General features: G+C 34.8%; 1 protein-coding gene across 2 annotated transcripts in view; it reads right to left on the bottom strand.

The window, feature by feature from the left end:
* LOC127853257 (NEDD8 ultimate buster 1-like) overlaps window positions 1–20,487 on the bottom strand; it is a 165,174-nt gene that overhangs the window by 133,533 nt on the left and 11,154 nt on the right. The window contains exons 9-15 of one of the 2 annotated variants that reach the window (XM_052387603.1): window positions 18,053–18,212; window positions 17,065–17,165; window positions 14,595–14,683; window positions 12,895–13,000; window positions 11,341–11,427; window positions 10,980–11,154; window positions 10,382–10,547 (exon numbers count right to left, since the gene is read on the bottom strand). In XM_052387603.1, coding sequence (XP_052243563.1) covers window positions 10,387–10,547; window positions 10,980–11,154; window positions 11,341–11,427; window positions 12,895–13,000; window positions 14,595–14,683; window positions 17,065–17,165; window positions 18,053–18,212 — 879 coding nt within the window. In that variant the 3' untranslated portion in view covers window positions 10,382–10,386. Of the gene's footprint in view, window positions 1–5,896; window positions 10,548–10,979; window positions 11,155–11,340; window positions 11,428–12,894; window positions 13,001–14,594; window positions 14,684–17,064; window positions 17,166–18,052; window positions 18,213–20,487 lie in introns of those variants that run through there. The other variant, XM_052387601.1, reaches the window with a different exon arrangement.

Raw genomic sequence — 20,487 nt, forward strand, 5'->3', positions numbered from 1 at the left:
AAATACCCCCACCCCCCCTCCCACCCCCGAATTCCCCCCCCCCTAATTTTTTTTAAAGATCATCTCACAAATGACCACCACACCCTCACACTATACCCCCACCCCCCCCACCCCCATTTTTTTTTTGAAACGGTTAAAAAACACAAATATTTATTTTTATTATTTTATGTTTGAAATACCGTCCAACCATCGCACCCAAGAATCCCCCCTCACCCCCCACCCCCCGCCCCGAATTTTTTTTTTGCATTTTTTTCGCATTTTGGAAGATTATGTAATAAATGTCCACGCCCCCACACTATACACCCCTCTTCACTCCACCCCTTCCTCCTTTGTGATTGAAAATGAGAGTCCCTTCACCTTTAAAAAGAAAATAGATGAGCGGTCTTATTATGTTTACCTGTTGCTTTCTGGGGTGTAAACATAATATTTTGTTTAAGGGTTACGTTCCAAATACTTATAACACGTGGGTAGTACAAAAAATAAACATGACAATGAGCATCACTTATTTGAATAATTACAGTTAAAATATGCAGTTATAACACAAAAGGCTTAGGATCATCAGCAAAACGCGTCATTATGTTCCAATGGCTTAAAGAAAAACAAATTCAATATATGCTTTCTTCAAGAATTGCACTGTAATGCAGATGTAGATAACGCAACTTGGTGTAATCAATGAGGAGGAGACCTTTTCTGAAGCGGCACTAGCTCTGACCTTCTAGGTATAGGCATTTTTATCAAGAAAGATTTAGATTTTAAATACACTATCTTAGAATATCAGGAAATAATCATGGGCAGGCTTCAAATATTGAAAATAGAAATTCAAGGAAAAGTAATTTTTATGTTTAATATTTACGGTCCCAACAATGATGATATGGAGTTTTTTAACAGCTTGGATAGACATAAACAGGTTTATAATGACCACTCACTAATCCTGGGAGGGGATTTTAACACTGTTATTAACTATAATTTGTATACATTGTACGGTCGATCAGATACAAATAAAAAATGTAACGCAAAAATAAATGAAATAGTAGAAAACAATGATCTATGTAATATATGGCGTTTAAATAATCCACATAAAAAAAATTCACATGGCATTCAAACACTCAACCACCTATATTTTGTCGATTATATTATTTCCTTATATCTCAGGACATTGCAAATTGTCTCGCAGAATGCAAAATTACCCCAGGGTTTAAATCGGACCACTCTTTAATATCAATTCAGTTCGATATACATTCTCATTGCAGAGGTCCAGGGTATTTTAAAATGAACAACTCATATTTACTTGAACAAGAATTCCAAAGATGTATCCGTACGTCTTTATTGGAAATTGCATATATTAATCGTCAAGCTAATCCAAATACATTATGGGAAATAATTAAAGGGAGCATTCGAGACGAAACTATTAAGTACGCCAGTAAAATAAATAGAAAGAAAAAAGAGCAGGAAGAAACACTTAAATCAAGAATTGCAGAATTAGAACAACAACTAATATAAATAGTAACGATTTAGAAAAATGCAAACAACTGAACGACTCAAAAAGCGAATTAAATGATCTAATTTAACATAATATTAAAGGAATACTGATGCGAGCTAAGGCACAATGGATTAAAGACTCCGAAAAAAACACTGAATATTTTGCAAATCTTGAAAAAAAACGATCAGAAGCTAAAACTATACAACAACTAAAAACTAATAATAATACCGTAATACAAGATCAAAACGAGATATTAAAACACTCTGCCAATTTTTATAAAAATCTTTATAAAAAAGACAACAATATAGATATAAACAATCATGAACGTTTCTGTACCAACACCTGCAATAAAATAAATCCAGAACAAACGCAAAATGACAAAAAATACCTATCAGAGTATGAATGCGCTAAAGCATTGCTAGACATGAAAAACAACTAAAGTCCAGGATCAGATGGCATATCTGCCGAATTTTACAAAATTTTGGAATGATATTAAGCAATATGTTGTTAATTCTCTTAACTATTCTTTAGACACCAATTACCTTACAGAAATGCAAAAAACAAAGCAGAATAACTTGACAACCTAAGACCGGAAAGGACACTCTTTTGATCGATAACTGGAGGCCCATCTCGCTTCTTAACGTTGATTACAAAATAGCTACAAAATCCATTGCCAATCGCATAAAACCTCATTTAAATAATATAATCAGTATAAATCAAACAGGATTTATCAAAGGAAGATATATTGGCGAAAACGTAAGACTTTTGCAAGAAATTATTGAACTAATGGATGAAAGTAACGGAAACGGTCTCTTTTTTTTCAGATTATAATAAAGCATTCGACAGTCTGGATCATGGATTTATGTTTAAATGCCTCCGCCATTTCGGGTTCAGTGAACACACCTTACAGTGGGTTATGTTATTAGCGAGGAGAAAACCCGAGCTATTGTCATAGCCAGCTCGTCGTCCGCCGTCCGACGTCCGCCGTCCGACGTCCGCCGTAGTCGTCGTGCTAAAACCTTAACATTGGTTATAACTGTTTAAATATTGAAGATAGCACCTTGATATTTGGCATGCATGTGTATCTCATAGAGCTGCACATTTTGAGTGGTAAAATTTCAAGGTAAACATCATCCTTTCAAGGTCTACGGTCAAAAAAACAAAGTCAAGGGAAGTAATAAGCTTTAAATGGGAATAGTAATCTGACCTGCCCGCGTATATATTTTTGTTAAATAAATCAAAGCGGCGCAGTAGGCGGCATTGTGTTTCTTACAAACACATTGTGGTAAAAGGTCAAGGTCAAGGTCATCATTTACGGTCTACGGTAAAAAATACAAATTTAAGGGAAGTAATAAGCTTTAAAAAGGGAGAAAGTTATTCAATATTGAACATAGCCACTTTATATGTTTGGCATGCATGTGTATCTCATGGAGCTGCACATTTCGAGTGGTCAATCACAGTCACGGTAGTGGCTTTTAATTATTTGCTACTAAATATAGAGAATTATCTTCAAGGGAAGTAATTTATATAATTATAAATCTCATATTATATATTTCCTTACCAAGAATTGAAGTTCTTTTCACAGTTACTGTACAGATTTATTATTTTGATTATTTATAACTCAAATGATTGATGTGTCAACGTTTTTTTTTAATGATAATTTCTTTGATGACCATTACATTCCATTGGACTTATGTCCATAGATATATGATTAACTCTTGCTATGATTTTATGAAAAAGAAAACAAAACCTCTTGCTATGATCTCTTTAAACCAAGGGGCCCGTATTCAGCCAACCACCTAAGTATTATGGATAAAATTTCCTTAATTATCTAAAAATTTACCAAAGGCAAAAATTTCCTTAACTTTCTTACTAAGTAAATCCCTTAGGTAGAACCTAAGGTAAGGTTTGTCCTTAAATACTTAGAAAAAATAAATGCGGTTTCGTTTAAAAATAATTCTATAACTTGAATCGTCAAGCCAAAAATATTTCTATATTTAGAACATGACGTTGAAAAGTGCTCGCAAAATGGCGGAATGTTATTAGCGGACAAATGTGTTGATAAGAAAAATATTAATATTACTTGTTGATGATGATTAAATAATATAACAAGTGCATAATGTAAGAGGTGTACGCTTCCGGCATCTGTTGAAACAGCTGTCACAAAATGTCTGTATCGATTTTATGCTGTTGTCGTCGATCTCTTAATCAACAACAAACATGTACATACACAAATTTGGAAAAAAACACGGAAGTGAATGCAGACGATAGTTGGAAAGAAATGGCGAAACAACGAGCGACCAACTTTATATTGCAAGAGAACACCCTCCTCGCTCATTTGTCTGATTTGATGGGTGAATATTATTTGAACTTCGGTATGTCCAGGCATAAACTGGACAGACATAGGGTTACCAGCCGTAAGGGGCGACACGAATTACCCGAATCTACCAAAATCTACCCATTATTAGGAAATTACACATTGTCTCGAGTACAAATGAAGCTTAAAACAAAACAATTGTGCGGCACTGAGAAACCATTAATATTTTTGTTTCATTGTGAACTACAATTAATACTCTACTTAAACCCACACATACAATCTACATGTATGTAGGCACCATCTCAGTAATACTCCTGTTTTAACATTCCCGTTAAACACAGAAGACTTTGATATTTATTAAAAACACATGTTTGTGTACCTTTCGAGTAGAATAGGACGTTTTGCTCTCTCCTAATGTGTTATCAATGTATTGTCAACTAATGCAAGCTGTTTAAACAGATATATTTTGCATTATGAGTGCGGTTGAATTGCGTTTACAATTTCAAATGTCCTTCTAATAAACAAAGTTTGGATTTTGTTTACGTTTAATTTTAAAGCCAAGTAATATTTTATCCTTGAGTATAATGTTTCCCTTGTATGCGCAAGCTCATTTCTGATAATGTGAACAAAGGCTAGAAGTACGTTTCTAAATTAAAAGGCATGTCATTAATAATACGCCAGCGAGTTATTGTCCATTTATAGCATGTGATTGAATTACAATTCTAAATTTTAACGACTACGGGAGTAACCTGTATCTGAATAGGTTCTGTTTACCTGTTCCGAAGCATGTAAGATTTGGACACTTGCCGATAAGGAGCAGCCTACTGCCAAACATGAAAGTTAATTCGCAAGCATAGTATGGCTATGCATTGTGAATTGCATTTAACGTTTTAAAGGGATCTTTTCACGATTTGGTAAATTGACAAAATTGAAAAAAGTTGTTTCAGATTCGCAAATTTTCGTTTTAGTTATGATATTTGTGAGGAAACACTATTACTGAACATTAACCATAGTCCAATATAGCCATTATATGTATCTTTTGACGATTTGAAAACCTAAACATTATAAAGCGTTGCAACGCGAAACGATTGAATAATTTGGAGAGTTCTGTTCTTGTCGTTTAAAATTACGAAACTACGAATATTGCTTATATAATGTATAAAATACTTTAAACGTGTATACTCGGCGGAATAGCCGAGAGGGCTAATGCGTTTTTACTTCAGACTAATTCCAGGACTCCGGGGATCACTGGTTCGAGCCCTGGTACCGGCTACTTTTATTTCCTTTTTTTAGGTTTTTTCTTGATTTTTTACTGGAGCTTTTAAGATCCAATGTTTACATTTATCAATATAAAGCATTTAATGACAAACTTCAAAATATGCCAAAAACATATATTTTATATCGAATAAGCGTGGTAAACAGAAAAACTTCGCCTTGTTTAGTGCTACGATTTAACACTTTATACTTTGTACTCGATGAGATAGTTAAGAAGTACACATCCTTGATCTAAGTACATTATTTAATTTAATTTAACGCCCGCAAACACATTAACAGTGTGAAAACATCGCCAAAATATTGCATTGTAACGCAACGGCTAATAATTCAAAGTACATGTTTGGAAAGCATAAAAATCGCTTCCTAGAATATAACTAAAGGTCTGTATGTAGTTTAAATTTTATTTGTTGATCACGAACATTAATAATTATATCACTAGATGAAAATAAAACCTTGTTCCTCAAAACATTTCCAAAATACGTTTCAAGTAGGGACAACACTATAAGCCCGATTAACCCATTAATGCCTAGTGGACTCTCCCATCCTTCTAAATTGGATCACTTTATTTCCAAAATTAGGGATGTCGATTGTATTTATTTTTTATATTTATAATATTTCTTACACACATTCCTTTAAGCAAACAGCGCAGACCCTAATGAGACGCCGCATCATGCAGGGTTTCATACAAAACCCTGGATCTGTTTGCCAAGGCCTTTGTTCTAGGCGCTAGGCATAAATAAATTAAGGAGAGCGAGCAGCCTAATACATCTGAATACATATGTTGTATTTACCGCACACATATTTCATAATATTTCAACGGCACATTGTTCTTCCAGTTTTATTTGCAATTCGTAAGTACGTCAAAGGATGCAACAAGTCCGCCTTTATTTACAATAAAAACAACATTATGTTCAGCAATTGGTCAATTTTTAAGTATGGCACAAACACATATCATATTAGACATATAAACATGATTGCAATCGCATATGGTGTAGTCTATATGCATCCACAATCAAAAGCCGTATTTAAATACAGCTACTATATCCCTTAATTGTTAATAGCAAAACAATATATCTATATCGTGTCATATGATTTGTAGAAAGCTGAGAGATCCAGGAAAGGCCGCACGTTAAAATGAGGATTCGTTATGGGTGTTTATCGAAAGGTAAAATTTAATTTATTATTCAATGGCATGTAAACATATTTTCGGCTTTCGAGACATGTTTTGTGTTTGTGCACGTACCGTAATGCTTGATTTACAGGCCTTTACAAGGTATGGATAGTAAACAGAGCACACATGCAGAGGCGTGCAATACCGGCAATACGTAGCAGGTAAACTGTTTACGAGGACGTTACCAATCAATACACCCCATACAATTTGTATGGCAGTTAATTAATTCTGAATAAAATCCAGCATACAAAATCCTGGATCTTTTTTTATATATTTACGTTTCGTTATGGCGCCAAACTGTTTAATGTGGAATTATTTAACAGCGCAAAATCATAAATATATACGCTTTTTCAAAATGACTTTTTGTTTGTGCAAATATCAGAACGCTGAGCGCGCAAGGAGTGTCCATGCAAGCTATTCAATAGAAAAAAACGTTTTTGTTTTTTTGCCAGAAAACAAAGCCTCGTTAGAAAAAAAATAACTGAATGATATTTTAAAGAAGGTTTTAGAAAACTTAAACAATCGGACGGTGTATATAAATAAAATAATTTAAACAATTATGAACATTGTAATAATTATAAACTTAATATTTTAAGAGCAAATGATTGCACCCACATGTAATATTTCCTTTTGAATGTATGTGAAAAGTTGATGCAATTTTATACAATATATGAGTTGATAAGTTTATTTCAATAGTTGGGTAATAACATTTACGCTAGTGTTTTGGGCATTTAAACAAATCGGTAAGTGGAACCACACAGCAAATAACAAGCACACACCTTTTTGCATCCTACGTGTGCTATTCAAAATAATTTGATAAATCTTTACAAAACATAGCGTACCTACGCCCAGATAATAGGACACTAGCTATTTGCGTTACGTGTCAGATTCGACAAATACAATGACATAGCCGAAACAGAAATAAATATAAACTGGCAATTTCAGTAAATTGAATACACTATTTTTGCGGCAATTATATTTAACGCATATAACAAATATTAATCTAAAAGCAGTGCAATAAAGCCAAGATTCGTATAGTATAATTGGGTTGGCACACTGAAATGATCTCTATATACTGTGAAACCATTTATTTTCGTCAGCACGAAATTTCGTCCTTTAAAAAAAAATGACTATTTCGTCAGCACTTAAATTCGTCCATTTCTGGTTTTGAAAAAAAAGCGTCCGATTTGTTTGTAATACATGTAATACGCGGTTGCGAAACAATTGTGCTTGGGAAAGAGGGGTGACACTTGGTAGTCACTTGCAGGAGGTGGGCCTTGTTTGGCATATGCCAATTAACAAGTCTGTTATTTCAGGTGATAGTTACTGTCCCTTATATTTTTAATAGTATTGTTTTTAATCCGGATTCGCCGCGTGTTGGCTGTATAATCTGCAACACCCCTGAAAAACACAATACACACAATGGGTAATAAAGTTGTACACAATTAGCGCTAATCAACACTATTTTGCCTAAACTAAGTCGATGCATTCGATACAGCCTTATTGCATCGTGTTTCACAGGAAATGTCAGTTGTCAGTACACTGTATAATGTACACACCTTTGTGTCAAAACCGGATTTAACTTGAGTGTGAATAGTCGACTGTTTCATGTTCTTTGTATCAATACCATCCGGGTATCTGTACTATAAGTATACCAGTCTACAAACAAGATGCGCGCTTCCGCTTACGGTTTAGCGTTCATCCCGTCGAACGCATTTAGCAATATAACTCGTTTTTTTTCACTATTTCTTTACTTGCAAAAAATACTAGTGGCTTATAACTTACCTTGCAATCTTTTTTTACTCGCATTATGCGAGTGTGCGAGTGTTAAATTTGAGCCCTGTGTATATGCGTGGATTACGCTGGATTTAAATGCCTCATGACTACGGTATTTCAGTCTTATTTGTTTCAAATATGGGACATGATTGTTCGTTAGGATCTTGAATTCGTTCATCGGTCGAAGGACGTAAAAGACGAAAATTAATGTCTGACGAATAATAATGGTTTCACAGTACTCTATAGATACATAGCATAACAACTACTACGCATCAGTTTAAGCCTTAGTTATGCATTCGCATTTTTTTAACCATCAAACGGCCATGCTCGTTTAATGGGAGCCAACTTTAACTACATTATATATTTATTGGCCTTCATTACATCAACGACACAAAAGAGAAACAAAACAAACATTGGAAAAATGGTCCCAAAGAAGATAAATAAGAACCTTTTTATCTTATTTTTCTAATGGATTTGTATGTAATTGTTTCACTTTCTTCCTGCCTCAATGAGTAGTAAACGCTTCTTTCAGAATTATGCAAAATTACCATGCAGATCCAGAGTCTTTTTCAATGTATCGAATCATGAATTAATAATCAACATAAAACTTATTTTTTACAGAATGATCAAAAATATTTTTTAAGAAATTACTATCGCTGTCTGGTCTACTAATTAAAAACGACATATATTAAACAGGAAGGCGTTATTCATTGAATAATGAAAATGTCACGATCCTTAAAATATAAAAAAAATCATTAAATTGAAACGCCGTGGTCTTATCCATAAGTAATTTTAGCCCTGAAAAGAAGGTGTGATGGATATGCAAGTGGACAAATAGGCGACAATATACTCTCACGATTTTGTCCTTGTAAAATTCATTTATATTTAGCACGCGTTACAGATACATGTGTCTAAAAATGTAGACGATTCTTCGTGACCAATCAACTTCCAAAAAATACATTTGAGGTGGCGCTAATAAACTACAAATTCTATAACACCTTCGCATATTTAAAGTTCACTAAGAGCGTTTGGGTAAGATTTAAAACCAATATTCAATAAATTACTTTTACCTTGATTTGCAATAATGAATACGTTCAAACAGTGATATCCTCAGTTCTGTTCGTGTAATTGTTTTGAAGATGAATAAATGTATAACCCTGAGAGTATTCTTTGACTCACTTAAAATTTCACTAAAGCATTTTGGTGCCGTGACCAGGATGTCTCCAGTTACAAATCCAGTTCTTCATATACCCTCATAATCTCTCTTGTCCAACCACTGTTGCCCCTTCATAAAGTCTGCTCCTTGTAAAGCAAGATTTAAAACTCAACCACTACATTGGCACAAAATCCTATCAAGAAGAGATATTAATCAGAAGTAGCCCCTACCATTTGTGCCTTGATTATCAGAGCAAATGCCCAATGTACAATACGAAATAAACAAGTTTCAAAGAAATCCGCCAAAGCGCTTCCAAGATATGGCTCCGGACACAAAAATGCCCATAGTAAAAAGCATTTTTTCAAGATACAAATGGCCATAAGTCTGTTTTAACAGATGGTGTACAATGCCATTTGGCGTGCATCATCCTCTTATGCATATATATACTCATACCAAGTTTAAATGAAATCCGCCAAAGCACTTCCAAGATATGGCTCCGGACACAAAAGTGCCTATAGTAAAAAGCATTTTTTCAAGATACAAAGGGCCATAAGTCTGTTTTTAACAGATGGTGTACAATGCCATTTGGCGTGCATCATCCTCTTTTGCATATATATACTCATACCAAGTTTAAATGAAATCCACAAAAGAACTTCCATGATATGGCTCCGGACACAAAAGTGCCGGACGGACGGACGGACAGCCGGACGGACGGACGGACAACGCCAAAACAATATCCCTCCGCATCTGGCGGGGGATAAAAACAAGTTCCTCATCAGTGCTCAAAGTTTAAGTTTATAGCCAATGCTCAAGTTGTTGCATATATCACAGCTTTAGGGATCACACACAATTCTGTCTGAGTGACTGAACGAGACCCTGGTATTCCCTGATAAATTCCCGCTCCTCCTCATGGGTGAGATCTCTCAGTGTCTGAGAGACTGAACGAGGCCCTGGTACTCCCTGAGGAATTCCCACTTCTCGTCGCAGGTGAGATATCTCAGTGTCTGGGTTACTGAACAAGGTCCTCCCTGAGGAATTCCTGCTCCTCGTCGAGGATGATATCTCTCAGTGTGTGAGTGACTGAACGAGGCCCTGGAACTCTCAGAAGAATTCCCGCTTCCTGACCAGGGTGAAATCTCTCAGTCTGATTGCCTGAAGGAGGTGCTGGTACTCCCTAAAGAATTCCTGCTCCTTGTCGATGATGAGATTTCTCAGTGTCTGAGTGACTGAACGAGGCCCTGGTATTCCCTGAGGAATTCCCGCTCCTCGTCGAGGGTGATGTCCAAGTAGTCCTCCTCATCCTCAGGCAGGTCAGACACTAGGCGGTTGATTGCCTCTTTGTCCTTCCTGCTCTGATCAGCGTCTGCTTCATCTGCAAAGGACATTCTTCTTAATGACACAATCAACAATAATGAGAAAGTATGGACTACCTTGGAAGGATTACTACACCAACGCATTAACGCATGTACATACTTTTGATCCTGTTGCTAGTTCTGTTAAGATATCTGCAAGCAGACTCAACAAACATGTCATTTGTTTCCTAATGAAGAGCTTTCACTCTGATAATGATGAAAAGCACCGAACCAAATATTTCCAAGTGTGCAACTTCGCATGTAAGTTTCAAATAATACTTTTGTAAAGTTGCATCCTTGTTTACAACACCATTCAAATTAAGTCAGAAATAAATCTGACGGATTGAAGGAAGGATATGGGCAAATCTATATGCCCCCATCTGAAAGGTGGGACATACAAATGCACCATTTGTCTATCTGCCCCCCTCTGTAATTATGGACATGAAAATCACCTTCTGGAGTGGTAGGTGATGATTCTGTTGATGGACCTGGCTGCTCCTCCAGGGGGAGAGGCGGTGGCAGTACACCACCTGTGTTCACCAGATCCTCTACTGCCCTGGACACGTCACCGTCATGCTTCTGGAGGGCACGCCTGGCCATCTCCACCTCAAAACCCATACAGGTCACCTGGGGGGAGAATGCAGAGAAGTATTTAAGAACTTATTTTCTAATTGTTATTTTTTATGTTCAAATACAACCCAAATTTATTTTTAAAGGATAATAACACATGAGGGAATATGTTTAACAGACAACTTAATCATTGTTTTTAGTGACATACTTAAACATATGTGCTTGTAAATTCCCTCGTTTTACCTGAGCAATCATGTCATCTGTGATGTTAACTTTCTTTCTTGGTTCTGGATCAGGCAGGTTCAGAAATTCTGGATGGGACTGAAGAACCTGAAGAATACACGAGCCTTGTCATAGTGGGTGATGAATAGGGTGATGATTACCCACAAATTTTTGTTTTAAAAAAAAACAGAGCATAGATCCCTGCAGCTCTTCAAATAATTTAACAAGAGCTGTCCCAAGTTTTATGTCAGTCACCTGATAAAATGAGCTCAAGGACATACTTGAAGTTGAACATCTGTATTTATTAAACAGTTTATGTAAATTTAAAGCTAACATTGCAAAATAAAAACAAGAAATGTATGTAGATGTTGCATGGTAACCTTAAAGCGGGTATATACGATTTTGTCAATTATATATGAATTTTTATAAAATGTGTAAAAAACGTATTATATATATATATATATATATATATATATATATATATATATATATATATATATATATATTTCAATATAAATTAAAATAAAAGTTAAGAAGAACATGTGTCGAAAAATGCGAAATAAGCCAGATATTTAATTCTGAAATTGAAAACGGCTGTACAGCCGAATTCGCCAGCATGTATATCATACATGTACGATGTGAATCTAAACTTAGTTTAACGGTTTATTTGAATTCCTGCAACGATATCTATTCATACGACACACGAACACTAACTCCAATCCTAATACAAAGACGAATGCTTCGGTTATTGTCGGAAAATATGAACGTCACAATCGGCTCGGGCCGCTAATTTGTCTTTGCTGCATTTTATGAAATTCGGCTTTAATGTATAATTTTTCTTGCCTATTTTGTGTAATTGTAACATATTCTATCAATATATTGCAATTAAACACATACAAAAAATCGTATATACCCGCGTTAACCAGAGAATTAGATCATATTATGGTGAATAGTCGAGCTAAAAACTACAAAATGACATCAAAATAAACAACACAATAATGTCATTATACTGAGCTTGTTTACTGTATAACACATAGATGGGTGTTCAAACAGCTTATCTTATCCTAATGGGTATTTCTTCAATAGCTTAGGAATAATGGGAGCATTGGTTAAAATGTTCAACCATTGGCAAAAGCTAACCCTTGTTAATTTTTAAAAGCTCATGGATTTGATTATCCTTATTTGTCACTATCCAAAATAAGCAGAAAAGATAATTTAAATCTACAGGTTTTATCCTTTATAGTCATTACCAGATCTTGATAGTAAAGAATGAGAAATGCTTCTCCAAACTTTACCCATTTTTAATTAGACAGGGGTGAGATTTTGTTATCATCTAGGATCAAGGATAGGACAACAACTTCACCCTCTTCTCACATACTGGTTTCACCACAACTCTTCACATTTTTATATTTCAGTGCAGTCAAGAATAAATTTTTGGCAATATTGGTATTTATAAGGAGAAAATCACCTAAAATGCAAACAACAAATCAAAATCCTAATTAACCAAAAGTTAAAAGTATCAACCACTGGATCTTTGTGGGATACACTTTTAAATCTGAAAACACACCCATATACCTCTAAGGCCAGGTTGAGGTCATTGTTTGCCTGTCTGAGAGCCTCTGAAGCCGCCCCCTTTGGGTACCCCATCCTAATCAACGTCTCGTATGTCTTGACATTGACTCTACAAGCAAGCACAAACTTATAATCTGTATTCTTAGGAAGTCATCATTGATTGTATTATATTAAAAAAAGGAAGAAAATAGGCCAAAATAAGTACAGAATTGAGGATAAGTGTTGGTTTTAGTCAATTTCACTCTTCAGTAACCAGCAAATTTCATTTTAATGTAATACTATCCCAAATTTTACTAAGAGGGCAATAATGGCCTTTAAGCCCTCACCTGAGATAACTGACACCAGTTTTTGGAGAATTAACCTTGTGCCCTAGTTTTTGAGCCCATATGACCCAGATTCATACATTTCCTTGACAAGAGTAACCTTCTGACCAGTATAAAGATGAAGTCATTAATGTTGCCACATAGAGTGGTAAGATTTAACAAAATACTATACATGGTGACCTAGTTTTTATGAGCACGTGACCCAGATGCGAACTTGGCCTGGATATTTTCATAATTAACATCCTCACTAAGTTTCATCTAGAATTAGTCATAAACATGACTTCTAGAGTGATAACAAGATTTTAAAGTGTTTTTTTTAACACATGACATGGACTTGGACTCGGGCTAGATATTGTCAAGATTAACATTCTGACCAAGTTAAATCAAGATTAGACAAAAAGTATGACAAAAACAATGATGACACACAACAATTGACGAGGATACGGTGACCAAAATAGCTCACCATGAGCACTTGTACTTAGGTTAGCTAGGAAGAAAAAAAATCAGGACTAATTATGTAATTGAAAATAATTGATAATGTTCTATTGTTAAATCTTTGAACCAGTGAATTAGCAGCTTAAAATCATTGATTTGTCTGCTGAAAATCACTGAAAGCATCAAATAAATAGTATTGGAACTGAGAATAAAGTGTCCAAAAACAACCAGAGAGAAGTGCTTTCATTTTAGGGACAATGTAAATTTATTACTCTTCTTTACAGAGACACATCCCAGCATTTCTATATTGTGACAGTTGTTGCTAATTCGGTCTTCACCAACATCACACTGTAAATACTTTTAAGATTTGTATCTGCTTGGTCAGAACGACCAAGATACTTGAGAGTCCTAGAGGAAGGCAAGCAAGCTAGCCACGATAACAGTTGCAATCTAAACATTATAAGCGTTCTCCAACAATTGTTCTTGAATCCTTATTTCTTATACTGTTCAGAAAATGAGGATCAAAAGAAGGGATGGGAAAGAATCCTGATGATATACGAGAAAATTCATTTTCAAAGTTCAAATAATTTTGAATATTTGATTTCTGAACCCTTACATCTATATGTCCAATCTTTTAACGTCGAAAGAATTTCATTTTTTAACAAAAATTACAATCAAACATACCTTCTATGCAGCTTTGTAAAAGTGGAAAAAATCATTATTCAAAACAATTTTGTTTTCATTAGTTATATTTTATTACCATTTTTATTTCATAGTTTTACAGTTTTATTTCACAGTTTAGGAGATGCACGGTAAGTATAACAATTTATATTATGAGTTTAGAAAGGCTGAATATATCAATTGTATACCATTTACTAAAAAATATAACATTTAATTACTCCAAAACCAGAAAAAAATCAACTTTCAACTATGTATTTTACTTACATTTGTCCATTTGCTGTTTTACCCAAATGCTTTGCTATTTGATTCCTTTTTCTCTCTTTATGACGCTTTCTGGCATTTTCAGCTTTCTCCTACAAATCAATAATTGTAGCTAAGAACAAGAGCACCGCATAACGGGTGCCACGCTCGGCTGCGAAAGCTTGTAAGAATTTTTTTTTTTTTAGAGGTCACAGTGACCTTGACCTTTGATTTAGTGACCCAACAAGAGATGTGTTTGTCAGAAACACAATGCCTCCTACTACGCCACATTGAAATACAATTTATTTAGATCATTTGGCAGGTATAGAAATAATCTCCCTTTAAAGGTTATTACTTCCCTTTAATTTTGTCCAATCCAACCATGTCAGACATCACTGACAACCAAGGCCTGTGGTTTAAAAGAGATCATAGCCAGAGTTGATCATAACAAGTCTCTATTTTTAGTAGCAAATAATTAAAAGCCACTACCGTGACTGTAGATTCACCACTCAAAATGTGCAGCTGCATGAGGTACACATGCATGCCAAATATATAAAGTGGCTATGTTCAATATTGAATAATTATCTCCCTTTAAAGCTTATTACTTCCCTTCAATTTGTTTTTTTACCGTAGACTGTAAAGGATGACCTTGACCTTTTACCACAATGTGTTTGTCAGAAACACAATGCCTCCTACTGCGCCGCATTGAAATACAATTTATATAGATCATTTGGCAGGTATAGAAATCATCTCCCTTTAAAGGTTATTACTTCCCTTAAATTTTGTCCAATCCAACCATGTTAGACATCACTGACAACCAAGGCCTGTGGTTTAAAAGAGATCATAGCCAGAGTTGATCATAACAAGTCTCTATTTTTAGTAGCAAATAATTAAAAGCCACTACCGTGACTGAAGATTCACCACTCAAAATGTGCAGCTGCATGAGGTACACATGCATGCCAAATATATAAAGTGGCTATGTTCAATATTGAATAATTATCTCCCTTTAAAGCTTATTACTTCCCTTCAATTTGTTTTTTTACCATAGACCGTAAAGGATGACCTTGACCTTTTACCACAATGTGTTTGTCAGAAACACAATGCCTCCTACTGCGCCGCATTGAAATACAATTTATATAGATCATTTGGCAGGTATAGAAATCATCTCCCTTTAAAGGTTATTACTTCCCTTAAATTTTGTCCAATCCAACCATGTTAGACATCACTGACAACAAAGGCCTGTTGTTTAAAAGAGATCATAGCCAGAGTTGATCATGTATCTATGGACATAAGTCCACAGGTATGTAATGAACATCAAAGAAATGATAATTATATAACTAAAAAAAAACTTTGACAAATCAATCATTTGGGTTATAAATAATCTAAATAATAAATCTGTACAGTAACTGTGAAAAGAAGTTCAATTCTTGGTAAGAAAATATATAATATGAGATTTATAATTATATAAATTACATCCCTTTAAAATAATTGTCTGTAACAAATCTCTATTTTTTGTAGCAAATAATTAAAAGCAACTACCGTGACCGTAGATTCACCACTCAAAATGTGCAGCTGCATGAGGTACACATGCATGCCAAATATATAAAGTGGCTATGTTCAATATTGAATAATTATCTCCCTTTAAAGCTTATTTCTTCCCTTCAATTTGTATATTTTACCGTAGACCGTCAAGGATGACCTTGACCTTGACCTTTTACCACAATGTGTTTGTCGGAAACACAATGCTACCTACTGCGCCGCTTTGATTTATTTAACAAAAATATATATGTGGGCAGGTCAGATAACTATGTCCATTTAAAGCTTATTACTTCCCTTGACTTTGTTTTTGGACCCTAGACCTTGAAGGATGATGTTCACCTTGAAATTTTACCACTCAAAATGTGCAGCTCCATGAGATACACATGCATGCCAAATATCAAGTTGCAATCTTCAATATTAAAAAAATTATTGCAAATGTTAAGGTTTTTGCATGGCGCCTACAGCGGACGGCGGAAGGACGACGACTAGCTGGCTATGACAATAGCTCGGGTTTTCTCCGAAAACAGCCTCGCTAAAAATGATGCAGACCTGACAGCATATAGGGTTAGACTATTAAACAAGGCACCTGTTAACCATTTCATAATGATTCATTTAAAGGAAGAAACCAATTAATAAGAAACTGTAAAGCATTACTTAGGGTTAGTTTCATGCATTCTTATTGCAACTCTGCAGCATTAACCTTTTACTTCTCAGATACATATTTGGACCTTTTTGAGGTCCCTTAGAAAATCCAATTCAATTAAAGATATACTTGTTAGATTTAAGTTATGAAGGCTTCACTCCAAAACCGAAGATACTGATGAGCCGCATACAACATAAAACTTGACATTACTCCGAGTTACTTGCAGGCTATTCTGTTTTTAATCTAGTTGCATATTGCCATTTTTACTTTTCTTCTGAGCAAAAAGGGTTACAGATCACACAGTATGCCTACCTCCCTCCTCTTCATGACATGCTGCACAGCATTGGCAACATTGCCATCACAGGACCTCAGTCCAAGCCGCGACTCCACCTCTGAATAACCCAGGCACATCACTGCAATAGGCATATAAAATTAGCTATCACCTGATTATTGTTTAAAAGCTGCACTGTCTTGCATCTAAATAGTAAAAGTTAAACTGCAAAAAAGTATAATGCAAATTGACACATTATTCAAGTTAACTATTAACCAGAACTGGTTTACACAAATAAGATCAAAACAATTTTTTTTGTATACATCAAATAAAGTCAAGTTTTAATCATAACTTGTTTACATCTTTTAGTACAACTGTAAACCACAACTGGTTTGTACCCTTTAGGTTAACTGGGTAATGCCATTTAGTTCAATTGTTAATAACTTGTTTGCACCCTTCAGATCAAATGTAAACAAATGGTTTAAGCCTTAAAGTTAAACTATAAAACTGGTTCACACCTTTAAGGTCAAATCTATACCATAACTTGTTTACAGCATTTAGGTCAACTGTGAACCTTTTCTTGTTTACAAAAGTACTCAAAAAGTATAACTCAAATTTTCTATGAAAGATAATATTATACATAAATTCATAACTCAATTAGATGATTTATTGAAAATAATATAAAATAATACATTTTGGAAATTTATGTACAACAAAAGCTGTCTCCATCGGAAGACATATGCCCCCGAAAAATGCTTTTTCGAAACCTAAACGCAGATTTCGAAACCTAAATGCGGATCCTAAGTTCAAGGTCAAGGTTAAAGGGGTCAAAATTTGTGTGAGTATGGAAAGGCCTTGTTCATATACACATGCATACCAAATATGAAGGTTACATCTGAAGGGACATAGAAGTTATGAGCATTTTTCGAAACCTAAATGCAAAAGTGTGACGGACAGACGGACGGACAAACGGACGGAGAGTGCAACTGCTATATGCGACCCTACCGGGGGCATAAAAATGTACATTACTGGTGTTGATTTTGTCTTCATCGATATGAAGTCTTGCCAGTTCAGCCTCAGCCCTAGAGAGCAGTCTCGCGGACTCCTCCAGGCGCTGTTGATGGAAGGCCACGATGCCCTGCAGTAGGTGGAGCTTCATAAAGAGAGCCTGTTCCTCTCCTGTAGAACCCTGCAATATAATGCATGTGCATAAAGTGTCGTCCCAGATTAGCCTGAGCAGTCCACACATGCTAATCAGGGACAACACTTTCCGCTTTTATTGTATTTTTCATTTAAAGGAAGTCTCATCTTCGCAAAAATCTTGTTGTGGCGGAAAGCGTAATCCAAGATTTTTAGACAGGATGACGAAAAAGACCATTCTGTTAACCACATGACCACGATGACCTGATGTTTCAAATGATCAACATATTATGGAAGATATACATGCAATTCCACTAACAGAAAAACAATATTGATGTAACAGACATAAATTTGTGACACATTGCCTGAGCGGTATCCAGACATTGGTTCCCAAAACCAATGATTCCTATGCTTATTTTTGCACATGCCAATATTTACTCCTACGTTATTTTGACACCCGTACAATTATACCTACATTATTTTGACAGCCCTAACATTGGTTCTTACATTTTATCATACCACGGCATTGATATCTGCCTGATATAACATTGCCTGATATATTTTTTCATGGTCAACAGGAAGTTCTTATATCAGTCATGTGTGGATGATGGTCATATTACTCGGAATCAACTAAAAAGTACCGGTAATCATTTTTAGTAACATCTAATCAGATTCAACAAAACAAACAATTTGATACCAAGATGTACCGGTTATATACCTTGAACACAAAATGCAACAAAAACAGCAAAAAACGTTTTTTTTTTAAATATTAAGCACGCATGCTCATGACTTCATTATTTACACGTCAGGCTCTGCACGAATAAAATAACGGCTCGGCAAGCCTCGCCGCTATATTATTCTTAGCCTTGCCTGATATATTACAAAAAAATCAGGCAGTAACCTGTTATTCTCTATATATTAGCTATCTGGACATTGGTTCCTAATTTTATATCAACACCCCCGACATTGGTTCCTACATTATATTGATGCACCTGGACATTGGTTGCTTCATTATATTTACAACCCAGACATTGGTTCTTACATTATTGCTATCTAAGACATTGGTTTTTAAGTTACATTCATTAAAAGAAGTGTAATTTTTTATTGGAATAAAACATGAGAACCACATAAGGACTTGAACTGTTGTTTTTTGTTTAACCTGTTATTGATGTTATGCAGTAGAAAATTCAGAAATGACAAGAAGCATATTGGTCAGCTTATTTGGAGTTACCGACAGCTAACTGTATAAAAGTTAAGTATATTGAACTGTTAGCTAATTATAAGTGATAATCGTTGATCAGCATATTCTATGTTATTAAGTCGTGCATCTTATTGTAGGAAACAATGTCCTTGGTGTCAATTTGATGTAGGTACCAAGGTCTAATCTGTCAAAATAACATAGGAACTATTGTAAAAGTTGTCAAAACAACATAGGCACAAATGTTTTGGTTGTCAAAATAAAGTAGGAATTAATGTGCGCCTGTGTAAACACAAGTGTAGGAACCATAGTCCATAGGACTCCATCTCTGGGAATCAACATAAAAACCTTGAATTATACACTTAATCTATCAAATCAATGCCATTATCTTAATCTATCACATCATTACCATTATCTTAATCTATCACATCATTACCATTATCTAAATGTATCACATCATTGCTATTGTCTAAATCTATCATGTCATTGCCATTATCTCAATTTATCACATCATGGCCATTATCTTAATTTATCACATCATTGCCAATATCTAACTCTATCACATGATTGCAATTATCTTAATCTATCACATCAGTGTCAGTATCTTCATCTATTACATGAATACCATTATCTTTATCTTTCACATGATTTCCAGTATATTAATCTATCACATGATTGCCATTATCTTAATACATTACATCAATACCATCATCTCAATCTTTCACATCATTACCATTATCTTATTGTTTCATATCATTGCCATTATCTTAATGTATCACATAATTGCCATTATCTCAATCTATCACTTGATTGCCATTACCTCAATCTATCGCATCATTGCCATTATCTTAATCTATCACATCATTGCCATTATCTTAATCTATCACATGATTGCCATTTTCTTAATTTATCACACCATTGCCAATATCTTAATATATCACATGATTGCCATTATTTTAATCTATCACATCATGACCATTATCTTAATTTATCACATCATTGCCAATATCTTAATATATCACATGATTGCCATTATCTTAATCTATCACATCATGATCATTATCTTAATTATCACGTCATTGCCAATATCTTAATCTATTACATGATTGCCATTATCTTAATATAT

Source organism: Dreissena polymorpha, chromosome 12 (assembly GCF_020536995.1).
Source record: "Dreissena polymorpha isolate Duluth1 chromosome 12, UMN_Dpol_1.0, whole genome shotgun sequence".
NCBI classification, from domain to species: Eukaryota; Metazoa; Mollusca; class Bivalvia; order Myida; family Dreissenidae; genus Dreissena; species Dreissena polymorpha.